Consider the following 16,666-nt stretch of genomic DNA (forward strand, 5'->3'; position numbering starts at 1 on the left):
GGATTAAGCCAGAAAGGGTTATTGGGAAGAAAGTGCTACTTTAAATTTAGTTGCATCTGGTTGGGTAACTATAGTTTGGTGGAGATTATTCCATGCTTTAATTGTGCGTGGGAAGAACGAATTGCTGTACACATCTGTCTTTGTAGCTGGGATCACAAATTGGATCGAATGCCCTCGTCTGCTCCTAATTGGTTTGGGGTTGGTGTAGGTCTTGTGATCTATGTCTAGCTGACCATTTAACATTTTATAAAAACAGGTCAAACGGTGAGCTTCACGTCTGTCTTGGAGAGGGTTCCACCCCGACCAGAGAATTCAGAAGTTTGGTGACACTCGCTTCTCTCTCATAGGTGTTAGTAACAAATCGAGCGGCCTGTCTTTGGACACGTTCGATGGATGAAATGTTTTCAGCTGTGTATGGGTCCCAAGCTGCAACTGCTTATTCCGAAATAAATGAACTGAACAATTGCGTTGTCTCATTTTTGTTTAATCTTTGATTAGCATATTGCCATACAGCAGTTAGTTTAAAAAAATACATTCAAAAAATTCTTCCGATCATGTGCCCAGAAACAGGTAGTATTCCAAAAAAACCTGTAACACAACCAGTCCACACTATTAAAATGAGAACATTCAATTCAGCTTCAAGTGTATCTGCCTTAATAATACCCATCAGTGCATACAGGATTCTTTTTAAATGTTAGCACTTATAAATTGCTAAGCAGATTTTTTTCAAAATTTCGCCTGTACATTTTAAATAAACAGCTATTGTTGTAGTGCACCTAGAAAGCACAAGCCTACACATTACTTTCCAGTCCCATTTGAAGTACAAATGGTTTAGATTTGCCCTGCATTGAAATTACCAATAGCTAAAAAGTGCACACATCTTCTTAGTATGCCTAAGAATTGCCCCTTGAGTTGCCTGTCATAAAATACCCCTAAAAGCTCTTAGTATCTTGATCTCAGCTGGTACAGTGACCACCAAATTTATTATAAGTTGGCAAAATTTGATTAGAAAATGTTACTGTATGGAAACATACTTTGTTAAGTAACTATACATAGACTATATATACAGATTGGTTGAGGGCATGTTATTTTAACATATATTCTTTGTTCATCTGTACATCACGAGTTTTTCAAACACTGGGTGTGATCATAACCCCTGTTTTAACAGCAGGCTGAAGGTACAGCAAGTGCAGCATTGCTTTCTGTCCACACTCATCAACCAGGAAGAATCAGCATTTAACACTTTTGCCGCTCGAATAAACCTATAAAAAATAAATTACACAAAATCTGGCCAACACTCCAGTAAAGGACTCAAAAGCAATATACAGTATTGAAATTTCTGCTATATCAAACAGCAGAAAAGGCTACAAGTGAGGACTGCCATTTCCTAAATTACATACACATGTATAAAAGAGTACTGCTATGTCCCCATCAAATATTGTTGCAAAATATCCCAGTGTATGTAACTACTGTATGCTTAAAGTCTCTACAATTTGTAAGAACCAGGTTGCATGTTTCTCTGCATGCCTTTAGTACATCTTATGCAAAACACCTGCTTTCAACTGGGGGGGAAAAAACATATATTTTTTTAAAAACCAGAGGAAAACAAGTGCAAAGTTTTCTGGTGGACTGAAAATACAAAAAAAAAAAACACTTAAAACATACTCTTGTTTCCCAAACGTGGGTTTTGGTAAATTTGTGTTCCATCTGCAATTTATTTCAACTGCGTCCGAATACGGTTTCATATTCTGTTAAGATCAACTCCACAATCTGATTCTGGTATACCATGTGCACGGCAATATTGCCTATCTCTTTTTCGGGCCTGAGGAGCGTGGGACCAAATACGATGGCAATGCTCTGGGTGGTCATTCGGTTTACCTCTCCGCACTCGACGACCCTAGAGAGAAGCAATAACATTGTTCAAGAATCACGCAGGATCACCGACATGTGCAGACTTAAAATGTTGTAGTGACACATCGTTGCATCTCACTTTGATTAGTAAAATAGAATAAAAACACCTCAAATGTAAATTTCAAATGTCTGTTGGCCTGTTGTGCCCACTTCAGTTATTTGCTTTTCAATTCTATTTTTAACACGCTTAATGATGGAACTAGCTGCCCCAGAGAAAACCATCTGGCTTGATCAACAATCTGGCTTTTCTGGTTCTGATAATCAGTAGTTCTGTCATTGTGGTAATCCTGAAGTATCAAGATAATTTTACCAATCCGTGTGAAATTATTCCCGAGTGCCCCTTTAAGGCCCCGCGCGGCCTAAAATGGCCGTGGGACTCATCATCGCCCGCCTGGGGCTTGGACATCGGGAGAGACAAGGAGAACAGGGGAGAGAAAAGACTTGCCTTCCATCACAGTGGCTTCACTGTGATGGATGTTTGTGTGAATTTAATTATGTGTATGTCTGTAAGACAATGTTTTTGTTTGTATGGCTGTGGAAACAACATTTCGTTTGAGTCTCACTGGGGCTCAAATGATAATAAATTTGTATTGTATTGTAAGATAAACGCACACTCCTAAGATAACAATATTTTGGAGTTTTGTTCTGCATTTTAGATACACTCTAGTCGATTTAAGACTGCGCTATATTGATAGGGGGAGGTCCAGCAGGAGGAAACGTTTCACTATTTAGCATTATTTTCTTTAGTAACAATAAAACACACAAATAGCATCTTTAAGAAATGGAGCAGACCATCATCAACACTGATGGTGATTGACACAAGAACAATGAATTGTCACATGAGATAATCACCTGCATAATTGTTAATACTTCTCCAAATTTTGTTGAGAAGATAATGGTGCTCATTATTATGATATAAATTGACAGGCAATGTTTCATGTGGAAGCGGTGTCGAGTGAACTGTGAGTTCCGCGTTACTCGACTATTCTTCTTTAGCATCTTGCATTAATCACTGATCTTTATGATGTTGTCGCACATTAATTGAAGTTAAACTCGCCGTAGCTAAGTACTTACTTATGGACTATCCTATCCACAACATGACAACTAATAAGTGTAAATTAACGTAAAGAAAGTTAGCAAAAGCGTGGAATATCCTTCCTTTAGCTTATGAACCATTAAAAAAATATTTTAAACCAACCTTTCCTTCCCTCTCTTTTCTCTGTTCCCGATTTGGTAAAATTTACACGCACTAATTCATCCTCCTTAAAAGTTTAAATTTTTGGTAAACTAAAAAGGCAATACGGGGAGAAAAGATGAGGTACGAAGGTAAGCTAGCCAAGAATATAAAGGAGGACAGTAAAAGCTTCTTTAGGTATGTGATGAAGAAAAAAATAGTTAAGGCCAAAGTTGGACCCTTGAAGACTGAAAAGGGTGAATTTATTATGGGGAACAAGGAAATGGCAGATGAGTTGAACAGGTACTTTGGATCCGTCTTCACTAAGGACGACACAAACAATCTTCCTGTACAAGTGGCCAGAGGGTCTAGGGTGGCAGAGGAACTGAAGGAGATTCACATTAGGCAGGAAATGGTGTTGGGTAGACTGATGGGACTGAAGGCTGATAAATCCCCAGGGCCTGATGGTCTGCATCCAAGGTTACTTAAGGAAGTGGCTGTAGGAATTGTGGACGCATTGGTGATCATTTTCCAATGTTCTATAGATTCAGGATCAGTACAGTGGACTGGAGGGTAGCCAATTTGTCCCACTCTTTAAGAGGGCGGCAGAGAGAACACAGGGAATTATAGACCAGTTAGCCCGACATCGGTGGTGGGGAAGATGCTGGAGACAATAATAAAAGATGAAATAGCGGCACATTTGGATAGCAGTATCAGGATCGGTCTGAGTCAGCATGGATTTATGAAGGGGAAATCATGCTTGACGAATCTTCTGGAATTTTGAGGATGTAACCAGGATAATGGACAAACGAGAGCCAGTGGATGTAGTGTACCTGGACTTTCAGAAAGCATTTGATAAGGCCCCACATAGGAGATTAGTGGGCCCTAACCGGTAGGTGGCGCGGCTCTGGCCAGCTGCGGCCTCTGCAGCCTGTCCGCGTTTTTATTATTTTTTGTCTGTGTTTTTTGTAGTTTTTGTTATTTTATGTTGGGGGTGTGTGTGTGGGGGGGTGGGGGTGGGGTGGGGTGGGGGGGGGGGGGGAAACTTTTGAATCTCTCCCTGCACTGGAGACCCGACCTTTTCTCGTTGGGTCTCAGCTGTCGTTGAGGCCGCAACGAGGAGCGGCCTCCAACGGGAAGAAGCCGGGGACTCTGGTGCCGACTCACCGTTGCCGTCGCGGAGCTGGCCGAGACCGGAGCGGGTGGAGCGGTGGAGGAGCGCTGCTGCTGCTGCTGCTGCCGATGCCGCTGCTGAGTCGGGGGCTGCTGCTGCGGGTCTGCGGACGGCGGGAACCGGGAGCCCGCGGCTCCCTGGAGAGAGACCGCTTTTCGGGGCTCCTGCAACGGCGACTTCCCCCGCCCGTGTTGTGGGGTCGAAGAGCTCCTGGAGCGGGGCCTGACACTACTGCCCCGCGTGGCTGGAATGGCCGCGGGTACTTGCGAGCGCACACCGGGGGGTTCCAACACCAAGACCCGGTGTGCGACCTCGCACCACCCGGCGTGGCTTCAATGGCCGCGGGACAATCGCCATCGCCAGCCGGGGGCTTTGACTTTGACTCTGACATCGGGGGGGAGAGAGTGCAGTGGAGAGATAAGTTTTTTTTTGGCCTTCCATCACAGTTATGTGATGGATGTTTATGTTAAATGTAATTATGTTATGTCTGGGGTCTATTTGTGTGTAATGTATGGCTGCAGAAACGGCATTTCGTTTGGACCTCCAGGGGTCCAAATGACAATTAAATTGACTCTTGACTCTTGACAATTAGAGCACATGATATTGGGGGTAGGGTGCTGACATGGATAGAAAATTGGTTGGTTGGCAGACAGGAAACAAAGGGTAGGAATTAACGGGTCCCTTTCAGAATGACAGGCAGTGACTAGCGGGGTACCACAAGGCTTGGTGCTGGGACTGCAGCTATTTCCAATATATATTAATGATTTGGATGAAGGGATTAAAAGTAACATTTGCAGATGACACAAAGCTGGGTGGCAGTGTGAACTGTGAGGAGGATGCTATGAAAATGCAGGGTGACTTGGCTAGGTTGGGTGAGTGGGCAGATGCATGGCAGATGCAGTTTAATGTGGATAAATGTGAGGTTATCCACTTTGGTGGCAAAAGCAAGAAGGCAGATTATTATCTAAATGGTGTCAAGTTGGGAAAAGGGGAAGTACAACGGGATCTGGGGATCCTTGTTCATCAGTCACAGAAAGTTGTTGGCCTTTATAACAAGAGGAGTTGAGTATAGGAGCAAAGAGGTCCTCCTGCAGTTGTACAGGGCCCTAGTGAGGCCACACTTGGGGTATTGTGTGCAGTTTTGGTCTCCAAACTTGAGGAAGGACATTCTTGCTATTGAGGATGTGCAGCGTAGGTTCACGAGGTTAATTCCCGGGATGGTGGGACTGTACGTTGATAGATTGGAGTGACTGGGCTTGTATACTCTGGAATTTGGAAGGATGAGAGGGAATCTTATTGAAACATATAAGATTATTAAGGGATTGGACACGCTACAGGCAGGAAAGTCCAGGCAGTCCAGAACCAGGGGCCATAGTTTAAGAATAAGTGGTAAGCCATTTAGAACGGAGATGAGGAAAAGCTTTTTCACACAGAGAGTTGTGAATGTGTGGAATTCTCTGCCTCAGAAGGCGGTGGAGATTGGTTCTCTGGATGCTTTCAAGAGAGAGTTAGATAGAGCTCTTATGGATAGCGGAGTTAAGGGATATGGAGAGAAGGCAGGAACGGGGTACTGATTGTGGATAATCAGCCATGATCACATTGCTGCCTCGAAGGGCCGAATGGCCTACTCCTGCACCTATTGTCTATTGGTCATTGGTTAAGGATATAGAATGCTTATCTTGTTGCTCACTAATATGTTAAATGACCTGAATGGCCTTGGTGCATTGTTAGCAGCTTGAATTTCAATACAGTAGGTAATTTCTTCAACATTTAAACATGCAGGAACAAGTCTATCAAACAGGGCACACTTTTAGTTTTGTTTACAGCGTGGATACATGCCCTTTGGCCCACGCCGACCAGCGATTCCTGCAAACTAACAGTATCGAACACACATCAGGGAAAATTTACAAATATAACCAAGACAATTGACCTAAAAACCTGTACATCTTTGGAGTGTGGGAGGAAACTAGGGAGAAGGTACAAATCCCATACAGACAGCACCTGTAGTCAGGATCGAACCCAGGTCTCTGGCGCTGTAAGATAACAACTGTGCCTCAATCAGCCAAAAGATATCGCTGATTTATTGTAGAGTTGAACTTTGTCATTTAACAAGGCACGAAGTGAAACCAAAACAAAATAGTTTTAAATGTACATTTTGAGAGATTAAAATTTCAGTCCCAAATGATCAGGCATGGTCAAAGCAATGTTCCAGTGTAAATTCACACTTACCGCACAAGATGCTGGAACAGAATTTGCATAGTGTCATGGTTTGGTTTAGGCAGTTGCCTAATTAGATCTATAATACCCTGTGTACGTTGTTTGTAGTCTGGCGATTCTGAAAGACATTAAATATAATTGGCTAATGCTTACTATTAAATACATGTGCAAACACACATTTACTTAGCACTCCTTGTTATTATTAAAGCAAACTTTACTTAGAAAACATACTGTATTAATTACAGGACAATCAGAATTAGGCAAAAGTGGGTTTGTCCATTTGGGTTAGAATTTCATTCACATCTCTTTCCTATCCATCAGATGCCACTATGGTTTATTGCAAATTCAAGAGGTAAGAGAATACTAGTTGAAAACATTGTAGGAAATTGTATTAACCTGTAACATTTACCTTGACTTTTCTCTCCACAGATCCAACTGATTCCATTTTAGAACATAGAACGGTACTGCACAGGAGGACCCCAAAAACAGCCGTATCTACTCCAATACCTTCCCCAGCTCCTATCTAATATTGTTGTCATTATTCTGTCTCCAATTTAGCATTTGCCCAACCATCCCACAAAGGTCCAGACTTATCCTCATCCCTAACTATCTGAAAACTCAGTTATAGAACACAGAACGGTACAGTGCAGGAAAGGGCCTTCAGCACACAATGTCTGTGCCCAACATGCTGCCAAGTTAAACTAATCTCGTCTGCCTGCACATGATCCATATCCCTCCATTCCCATTCCTTCTCTCCAGAGATGCTGCCTGTCCCACTGAGTTACTCCAGCATTTTGTGTCTCCCTCCATATCCATGTGCCTATCTGAAAGCCTCTTAAGGGCCACAATTGCACTGTATCTACCTCCACCATCACCCAAGCAGCTCGTTCCAGGCATCCAGCACTAAAAAAAATGCCCTGCATATCTCTGTTAAACTTTGCCCCTCTCATCTTAAAGATATGCCCTGTAGTCTTTGACATTACCATTCTAGAAAAAAAAGTTCCCAACATCCATGCCTCTTGTAATTTTAAATCCCTCTATGAGGTCTCCCCTCAACTCCAATGTTGCGGAGAAAATAATCCATATTTGTCCAACCTCTCCTTTTAGCTAATATTCAGGCAGCATTCAGATAATTGATGTGGACAAGCTTTTCCCTTTGAGAATAGGGAAGATTCAAACAAGAGGACATGGCTTCAGAATTAAGGGACAGAAGTTTAGGGGTAATATGAGGGGGAACTTCTTTACGCAGAGAGTGGTAGCGGTGTGGAATGAGCTCCCAGTGGAAGTGGTGGAGGCAGGTTCATTAGTATAATTTAAAAATAAATTGGATAGGCATATGGATGAGAAGGGAATGGAGGGTTATGGTACGAATGCAGGCAGGTGGGACTAAGGGGAAAAAATTTGTTCGGCATGGACTTGTAGGGCCGGGATGGCCTGTTTCCGAATTGTAATTGTTATATGGTTATCTCTCTTCCAAAGCCTCCACCTCCTTCATGTGATGGCCACCCAGAACGGCACACAATATTCCGAATGCTGCCTAACCAAAGTCGTATACAGTCACAACATGACTACCTGGCAGGGCATAATGCCCCAACAGGGCTTATTCAGCAAAGACAAATGACCAAGTCACATGGATCATAAGTTCACAAGTTATAGGAGAAGAATTAGGCCATTCGGCCCATCGAGTCTACCCTGTCATTCGATCTCCGTCTCCTAATCCCATTTTCCTGCCTTCTCCCTATAACCCTTGACACCCGTTCTAATCAAGAATTTGTCTATCTCTGCCAAAAATATCCACTGAGGGCCTCCGCAGACCTCTGTGACAGTGAATTCCACCGATTAACTACCGTCGGACTAAAGAAGTTCCTCCCCACCTCGTTTCTTAAAGAGCGTCCTTTAATTCTGAGGCTACGACCTCTGGTCCCAGACTCTCCCAACAGTGGAAACATCGATTCCATATCCACTCTATCTATGCCTTTCATTATTTTGTAAGTTTGAATGAGGTCCCCCCTCAACCTTCTAAACTCCAGCGAGTACAGACCCATTGCTGCCAAATGCTCATCATATGCTAACCCACTCATTCCTGGAATCATTCTTGTAAACCTCCTCTGGACCCTCTCCAGAGCCAGCACATCCTTCCTCAGATATGGGGCCCAAATTTGCTCACAGTACATCCCATGCATCTTGAATTTCTGGGCCAGCTTACGATGAGGACTTTATTTAATAACTTACTAAAATCCATGTAGATAACATCTAATGTTTACCCTCATCAATCACCTTCATCATCTCCTACGATCACTTTATGATCACTGTTCCAAAAATGCTCTCCACTGAAACTGTGATCAGCTGGCAGGCTCATTTCCCAATACAAGGTCTAGTGTGGCCCACCCCCCTGGTTAGACTACAGACCTGGTGTTTCAAGGAACCCTCCTGCACGCACCTAACAAATTCTGCCCCATTATTCATTTAGCACCAGAGGAGTCTCAGTTAATATTAGGGAAATTAAAATCAGCCACAACAACCATGTGAGTCAGTGGATGGAGTGCAGATCAAGGCATTGATTTGTTATGAAATGGTTTAGTATCAACTTTTAAGTATTAGCAATGTTGTGCTCATCCGATAAACAGTAAACCATTACCTCTTGATTTGAGCACTAGTGTTTATTTAAAGAGGGCTAAAATACAACAATTGATGTAATGCTGTGGCTCTATAAGATGCTGGTCAGGCCGCATTTGGAGTATTGTGAGCAATTTTGGGCACCATATCTGAGGAAGGATGTGCTGGCTCTGGAGAGGGTCCAGATCATGTTTACAAGAATGATCCCAGGAATGAGTGGGTTAACATATCATGAGCATTTAACGGTACTGGGTCAGTACTTGCTGGAGTTTAGAAGGATGAGTGGACATCTCATTGAAACTTACCGAATAGTGAAGGGTTAGATAGAGTGGATGTGGAGAGGACGTGGAGAGGATTTTTCCCCTAGTGGGAGAGTCTAAGACTGGAGGTCATAGCCTCAGAATAAAAGGGCGTTCCTTTAGGAAGGAGATGAGGAGGAATTTCTTTAGTCAGAGGGTGGTGAATCTATGGAATTCTTCTTCAATGGATATTTTTAAGGCAGAGATTGACAAATTCTTGATTAGAACTGGTGTCAATGGTTTTGGGGAGAAGCCAGGAAAATGTGATTAGGATGGAGAGATAGATCAGCCATAATTGAACGTCGGAGTTGACTTAATGGCCTAATTCTGCTCCTATCACCTATGACCTTATGATCTCCCACCTGCTCTAGTAACCATTATTTATTTCACCACTTCAATTCGGGGACAAAAATTAACTTCATGATGTAGAGGATCGATTAGAGGGGACTCGGAGGCAATTATGCCATTGAAAATGTTAGGGTTTGGATTTTGTGAAAGGCAGATGTGTATGCCCACTCGTGATTGAAATCATCACTTCCGGATAGTTATGTGGCATGAACGTCAGGCCAAGACTGAGTGTTTTCCAGATTTTGCAATATGTATACATGGACAGCTTCATTGTGGTCACTGGAGCCAAACACTACAATCATCAGCCACACTTCAAATAATATGATGAATACAAAAAGCAGTGATAGAGCTCGGCTGATGCTAGTGATAATCATCACTTTGAGTTGCAACCTTCAGAGGATTCTATAAGGCTGTTCCAAAGAAGATCACATGGTTTTTTCCCCCAACATCTTTGTTAACATATTCCTCAACAACAGAGCAAACATTTCCAGGTATTTTCCATTCTTTATCTTTCAATTTGGCTATCTAGCCCTAGAATCCTGCATATTGATAGCCTTTCATAGGCTAAAACAACTCGCATCATTTGAGCTCATGAAGGGACTACAAATGTAAGTTATTTCTTTCATATGATTGAGAGGTTAACCACATCACATCTTCATTTTATATTCCAATATACACAAAACCAAAAAAAATACTGGGAGAATCAATCAACTCAGAAAGATTCTTTTAGTGTCAAAAGAAGCATTGCTATCCTTTTTGAAGATATCTAACACTGACTTTAAAAAAAATATATATTTTAGGTAAAACATTTACAGGATGTAAATTGCCTGAAGGAACCCAGGACGTTTGAAAAGCAGCACATGCCACCCTATGGCTGAGCGGTGTACTACAAGCTAATGGAAAAACAAGGAATATAGGATTTCAAAACATTTGCAAAACAATCTGACGTTAGCATTTCAAACACAATTGGATTCACTATTTTCTTAAAGAATATCTTAGAGGATTAAAATAACATTGTGTAGGGAGGAACTGCAGATGCTGGTTTGAACCGAAGAGACACAAAAGGCTGGAGAAACTCAGCAGGCCAGGCTGCATCTCTGGAGAAAAGGACTTTGCGGATCGAGACCCCTCTTCAGACTAATATTGCGTTTCCTGCATTGGAGTGCTTCAAAAACAAAAACAAACCTCAGTTTATAAGAAAAGACGACAGACATGAAGTCTGCACAAACTTACCGACTCCCACAGGTATCTGGACTATACTTCCTCCCACCCTGCCTCTTCTCTTGCAAGGACGTCATCCCGTCCTCTCATTTTATCTGTCTCCGCCACATCTGCTCCCAAGATGTGGCTTTCCATTCTCGGACTTCCGAGATGTCCTTATTCTTCAGTAAATGTGACCCCCCCGCCGTCATAGATGGATCCTGCACCAATTTCTCCTGTGTCCTGTAGTTCTATTCTCGCTCCCCCTCCCTCCAGGCGGAACAAGGATAGAGTTCCCCTGGGCCTCACCTTCCGCATCCAACACATCATTCTCTGACATTTTCCGTCATCTCCAACGTGATCTCACCACTCATCACATCTCTCATCCCCACCCTTCTGCCTTCTGCAGAGACCGCTCACTCCCTCAGCAACCTCTTGGTTCACTCATCCCTTCCCACAGGTACTTCTGCCTACACCGCTGGAGATGTAACATCTGTACATCCTCCCTCACCTCCATCTAGTGACCTCAGTAGTCTTTCCAGGTCAGACAGAGGTTCACATGCATCACTTGTAACCTCATCTACTGCATCCAGTGGTCCCCATGTGGCTCCCTGTACGTCAGTGAGATCATGCGTCGGACTCAGCACTGCTTCACCGAACATTTGTGCTTGGTCCATCAAGACTTAAGGGATCTCCTATTGCTAAGCATTTTAACTCCTCTTCCGATTCCCACACTGACCTTTCCTGGGCCTCCTTCATTGCCAGAGTGAGGCGGAACACTTCATATTCTGCTTGGGTAGCTTGCAACCCAATGGTGTGAGCACTGAATTCTCCAAATTTAAGTGACTACAAACCCCTCCTCCTCTCCCTTCAGCCCCTCCCCCCCCCTCCTCTTCGCCCCACCTGGCCTTGTCCCTATTTCTCCCCTCTCCCTCGCCCTCCCCCTTCCCTTACAATTCCGTTATCTAGCTTCACAACTTGCAACTTTCCAATCCTTTTGTCTCATACCCATCTTTTCTTCTCTGGTCTTTGTCCACCATATGCCTATCAAAAACCTCCCTCACCTGTATCAACCATTAACCTGCCCCAGGCTGTGTAAAAGATGCCTCGCATACATTCTTACATTTTGTCCCTCTCACCGTAAAGCTATGCCGTCTAGTATTTGATATTTCCATCCTAGGAAGGTGGTCTTACTGACTGACTACCCTATCTCTACCTCTCATCATTTTATAAAATTCTAACAGGTTTCACCGCAACCTCCATCATTCAAGAGAAAACAATCCAAGTCTATCCAAACTCATTATGTAGCTAATACCCCCTAATCTAGGCATTGCTCATGTCAACCTCCTCTGCACCCTTTCCAAAGCCTCCACATTCTCTGTGTAATGGGGTGCCCATGCAATACTCCTCATGCAGCCTAACCAAAAGTCCTACAAAGCTGCATCATGACTTCCTGACTCTTATACTCAGTGCCCCTACTAATGAAGGCAAGCCTTTTGTACCACTCTATTGACCCGTGTTGCTACTTTCAGCTAATTATGGACTTGGATCCCAAGATTCCTCTGTACATCAATGCTGTTAAGGGTCACACCATTAATTGGATATTTTCCCCTGACATTCAACCTCCCAAAGTGCAACACCTCACATTTGCTTACATTATATTCCATTTGCCATTTCTCAGCCCATTTCTGTAGCTGATCTAGATCCCGCAGTGTACTTCCTCACACACTGTGAACCAGCCAATCTTGGTGTCATCTGCAAAAGTTGCCGGGCTTTGTCACGCCTCCACATCTGTTTTCTAGCTTCCCCCTCCCCTTACTCCTGTCAGACTGAAGAAGGGTCCCGACCCTTATCGTCGTCTGTCCATTTCATCCACAGATGTTCCCTGACCCACTGTATTCCTCCAGCACTTTGCGTTTCCAAGATTCCAACATCTGCAGTTCCTTGTGAATCTAGAAACATCCAATCAGTTGGTTTTTTTTTCTCTTTTTGTACCTAATTTAATTCTAAGTCACTTCAATGCCTTGTCTATCCTTAAATCTCACTGGTTAAGACAGACTGGTGGCTCCATTCTTCAAGATCTAAAGTGCCTTATCATCAACTGGGACTTTGCAGCGACCTGCAATTCCAGATTTCATGAGTTGAAGACATTGCATGAGGCACAGTGAGATGCCAACACATCCTGGGAGATTATTTACAAAGAAGTAACCATAATAATTGATAATAGACACGCAAATCACATCTTTAAATATTGATCTATAACGCTTTGTGGAATAAAGGATAAAAGCACTAATATGAAGTGTGAGCACTGATTTACTTTGGTGGACATATTTCATTATGTTAAGTATGAAATATTTAGTTGAATAAGAATTGAATTTAACAGCACGTAATCTCTATCAGGAAGTTAACATTCTTCATAAATACCTTTGTCTTGACTATATTTTTTCCACTATATACATCAGTTTTGTTTTGAATGGAACCATTGAATGATTAGATTAGATTTTACAGTAAATATATAGCAAAAAGAATTGTGCCTTTAATCTATTTTAAAATTAGTTTGAATAAGTGGTCCAATTTGGAGGACATCACTAAACAGCACCTATCTAATTTTTAAAACAATTTTTATGCACCAAAGAAGTCAATGGCATTAGGTTCAGGATTCATAAAGCTATACAATATCTTGCAATATACTATGGTGTGCATAAGTATTTTGTGAGTTCTGATGGAACACCTCCAGGATGCTTTTAATTGCACAAATGCACAGGGTCTGTATAGAATGTGAAGATGCTTAAAGGATCTGCTAGGAATCTAATAATTAAACAAATCATTTGCTGTAAAAAACAAAATAATTTGGAGGATTGACCACCTAGAACATGGACTTAAAGTTGCAGTTAGCAAAAAACAATGACAATTTGTTTACTATATGGTCACTTAAATGTTGATTTATTCAATGCTTCGTACAAATAGTAATTGTAACCCACAGCAAATGAACATTTAAAGTGCGAATAAGACATTTGCATTAATTTATTATTTTTACTTACTGATTGCATTAATAAAATCATTAAAAAGATGATACGTGAAGAGTGGTTCTGGTAGTTCTCTGAATAACATCTTGAGAGCCCCCGTAATGACATTAATATCCTCCCACTTATTATCTTTCAAGTCCAGCTTTTCATCTGCAAGGAAGGAAGGTACAGTTTATTAAGATAAGAAACAAAAATAAATCATAACTACTTTGTATTCTAAAGTCTATTATGGAGGTTTGGTCATTTGTAAGAAAATAAAATCTATTTTGTTTTCCAAGGGCCATAACCAAGGCTGGTCCAGATAAAGTTAAAGTTCAGACCTAGGTCATCTCCAACCCAACAACATGTGGGAGAACAACATCCCCTAACTACCTGGGTGATCTACAACCCTATGGTATGAACACTGAATTCTACAATGCACCCCCCTCTTTCTCTCTCTCTCTCTCTCTCTCTCTCTCCTCTGCTGATCCACTCTTGATCCATTTCTGCTCCCAAATTATGGGACGGTGGTGTGTATGCCTAGAATACAGGCGGTCGCGGTGGAACAGCAGTAGAGTTGCTGCCTCACAACGAATGCAGCGACGGAGACCTGGGTTCGATCCTGACTACGGGTTCTGGCTGTACGGAGTTTGTACGTTCTCCCCGTGACCTGCATGGGTTTTCTCCGAGACCTTCGGTTTCCTCCCACACGCCAAAGATGTACAGCTTTGTAGGTTAATTGGCTTGGTAATTATAAAAAATGTCCCTAGTGAGTGCAGGATAAGTGTTAATGTTCGGGGATCGCTGGTCAGTGCGGTCCCGGTGGGCTGAAGGGCCTGTTTAGAGCTGTATCTCTAAACTAAACCTTTAAAAATATATAGAAAGATCTCCTCTGTAATGCTGACACAATGGAGGCTTGCGATATCAAGAGGGCCCTCAAAATGTAAAACTTTCTCTATTCATTCCTCAGGGAGTAATCAGGCACCATTGTGGATAATGAATAACCTTCTGTAAAATGTTGGGCTCTCAGCAAGACTCGATTGCTCTCCTTCTACTGATCCCAATTTTTTTTAAATGAAAGAAAAGAAAAAAACAGTAGGTGCCAAGTGAAAACTGAATTTTACAAAGGCTCCAGAGAAAGACACATAAAACCAACAACCACGATAAACTTTCACATAAAAGACATCAAAGTGCTGGAGTAACTCAGCCGGTCAGGCAGCATCCCTGGACATTAGCTAAATACCTATGATGAATTAAATGAGATTGGAAGTACCAATAAAGAAAGGTGTGATAGTGAGGATAATAGCTGGAATTTTCCTTCTATTGTAAAGTGCCAGATAGTGCATTGACAATGATATAATTTTCATGCTCTCCATTAATGCTGTCTGAACTGCCGAGTTACCCCAGCACTGTGCCTTTTTTTTTGCAAACAGCCATCTGCAGTTCCTTATTTCTAAACTTTCAGAGTTTGCCAAATCCATAAAACATGCAAGTTTCCATTAATAAATAGCAGACTTTGTCCCAATATGGCTATTCGGTTTCCTCAAGATCCCTTTAATAGCCTAAGCAGCAACAGTCATGAATTATCAGGCAGCCACAGGATTCTTCAAATTCATACTGATTAAGACTGTGGTGCAGCAGTATGGCTGCTGCTCTACAGTGCCAGAGTTGGGTTCGATGCTGACCATGGGTACTGTCTAGAATGGAGTTTGCTTTATCACCCATGGGTTTCTTCCGGGTTTCCTCCCAGATTCCAAAGGCATACAACTTATAGGTTCAAAAAGGAACTGCCGATGTTGGAAAGGTAGACAAAAGTGCTGGAGAAACTCAGCGGGTGTGACAGCATCTATGTAGCAAAGGAAATAGCTGCAGTAGCATCTATGGAGCGAAGGAAATAGGTGCTTTTCTTCGCTCCATAGATGCTGCCGCACCCGCTGAGTGTCTCCAGTTTATAGGTTAATGGCTTCTGTAAATTGCCCCTAAGGTGTAGGATGCGAAACTGGGATAAAGTAGAACACGGCGATCGTCAGTTGCCGTGGACTCAGTAGGCCTCAAGGGCCTGTTTCCATGCTGTATCACTAAACCAAAGATGCAGGCTGACCATCTTATTTTGAAGCCCGTATCATCCATTACTCCTTCCATTGCAAGGTGTGTGATTGTGCACTGACTGTTCTATCACTTTCGCCATATATAAGGTCATTTTGATAATAAAGTAGTGCAGGCCAACTTATTTCAGGACATGGATAATATCCGGATTTCTTCTAATAAGTGGCAGGTAGCATTCTCAGATGCAAGACAAGGTAATGGCCATCTTTAAAAATGGAAAAAACCCAACCAATTCCCTGGAAGCTCAGAGGCTCAATCAATCCTGCCTCTGGATTTTCATTCCTCACATCAAATGATACTTGGTGGTCTGCAGTAACCGACTGATACATCAGCAGATCTTTTCTCCTCTTTGATCTCAATTGTCGTAAAGATAAAGTCAACAATGTCACGACAAATAGTTCGCCTACGAGTTATACATGATACATATAATTGTTATGAAGAGAATGCACAGGAATCACAGTGGTTCAAGAAGAACCATCAAGAAGCTGCTATCAGGGGGAAAATTAGCAACATGCTCAGGGGCGGAGCGGCAGCGTTGCTGCATTCCAGCGCCAGAGACCCGGGTTCAATCCCAACTACGGGTGCTGTCTGTTCGGAGTTTGTATGTTCTCCCCGT

General features: G+C 42.5%; 1 protein-coding gene across 4 annotated transcripts in view; it reads right to left on the reverse strand.

Annotated features, from left to right (window-relative positions):
* Positions 1-468: 468 nt before the first annotated feature.
* Positions 469-16,666, reverse strand: part of LOC129715213 (rho GTPase-activating protein 12-like) — a 136,849-nt gene continuing 120,651 nt past the window's right edge. For 3 of the 4 annotated variants that reach the window (XM_055665090.1, XM_055665085.1, XM_055665077.1), the window contains 3 exons: positions 13,981-14,115; positions 6,489-6,594; positions 469-1,897 (listed from right to left, as the gene is read on the reverse strand). In XM_055665090.1, the coding sequence (XP_055521065.1) occupies positions 1,720-1,897; positions 6,489-6,594; positions 13,981-14,115 (419 nt within the window). In that variant the 3' untranslated portion in view covers positions 469-1,719. The remainder of the gene's footprint in view (positions 1,898-6,488; positions 6,595-13,980; positions 14,116-16,666) is intronic. The other variant, XR_008726460.1, reaches the window with a different exon arrangement.

Source organism: Leucoraja erinacea, chromosome 2 (genome assembly GCF_028641065.1).
Source record: "Leucoraja erinacea ecotype New England chromosome 2, Leri_hhj_1, whole genome shotgun sequence".
NCBI classification, from domain to species: Eukaryota; Metazoa; Chordata; class Chondrichthyes; order Rajiformes; family Rajidae; genus Leucoraja; species Leucoraja erinaceus.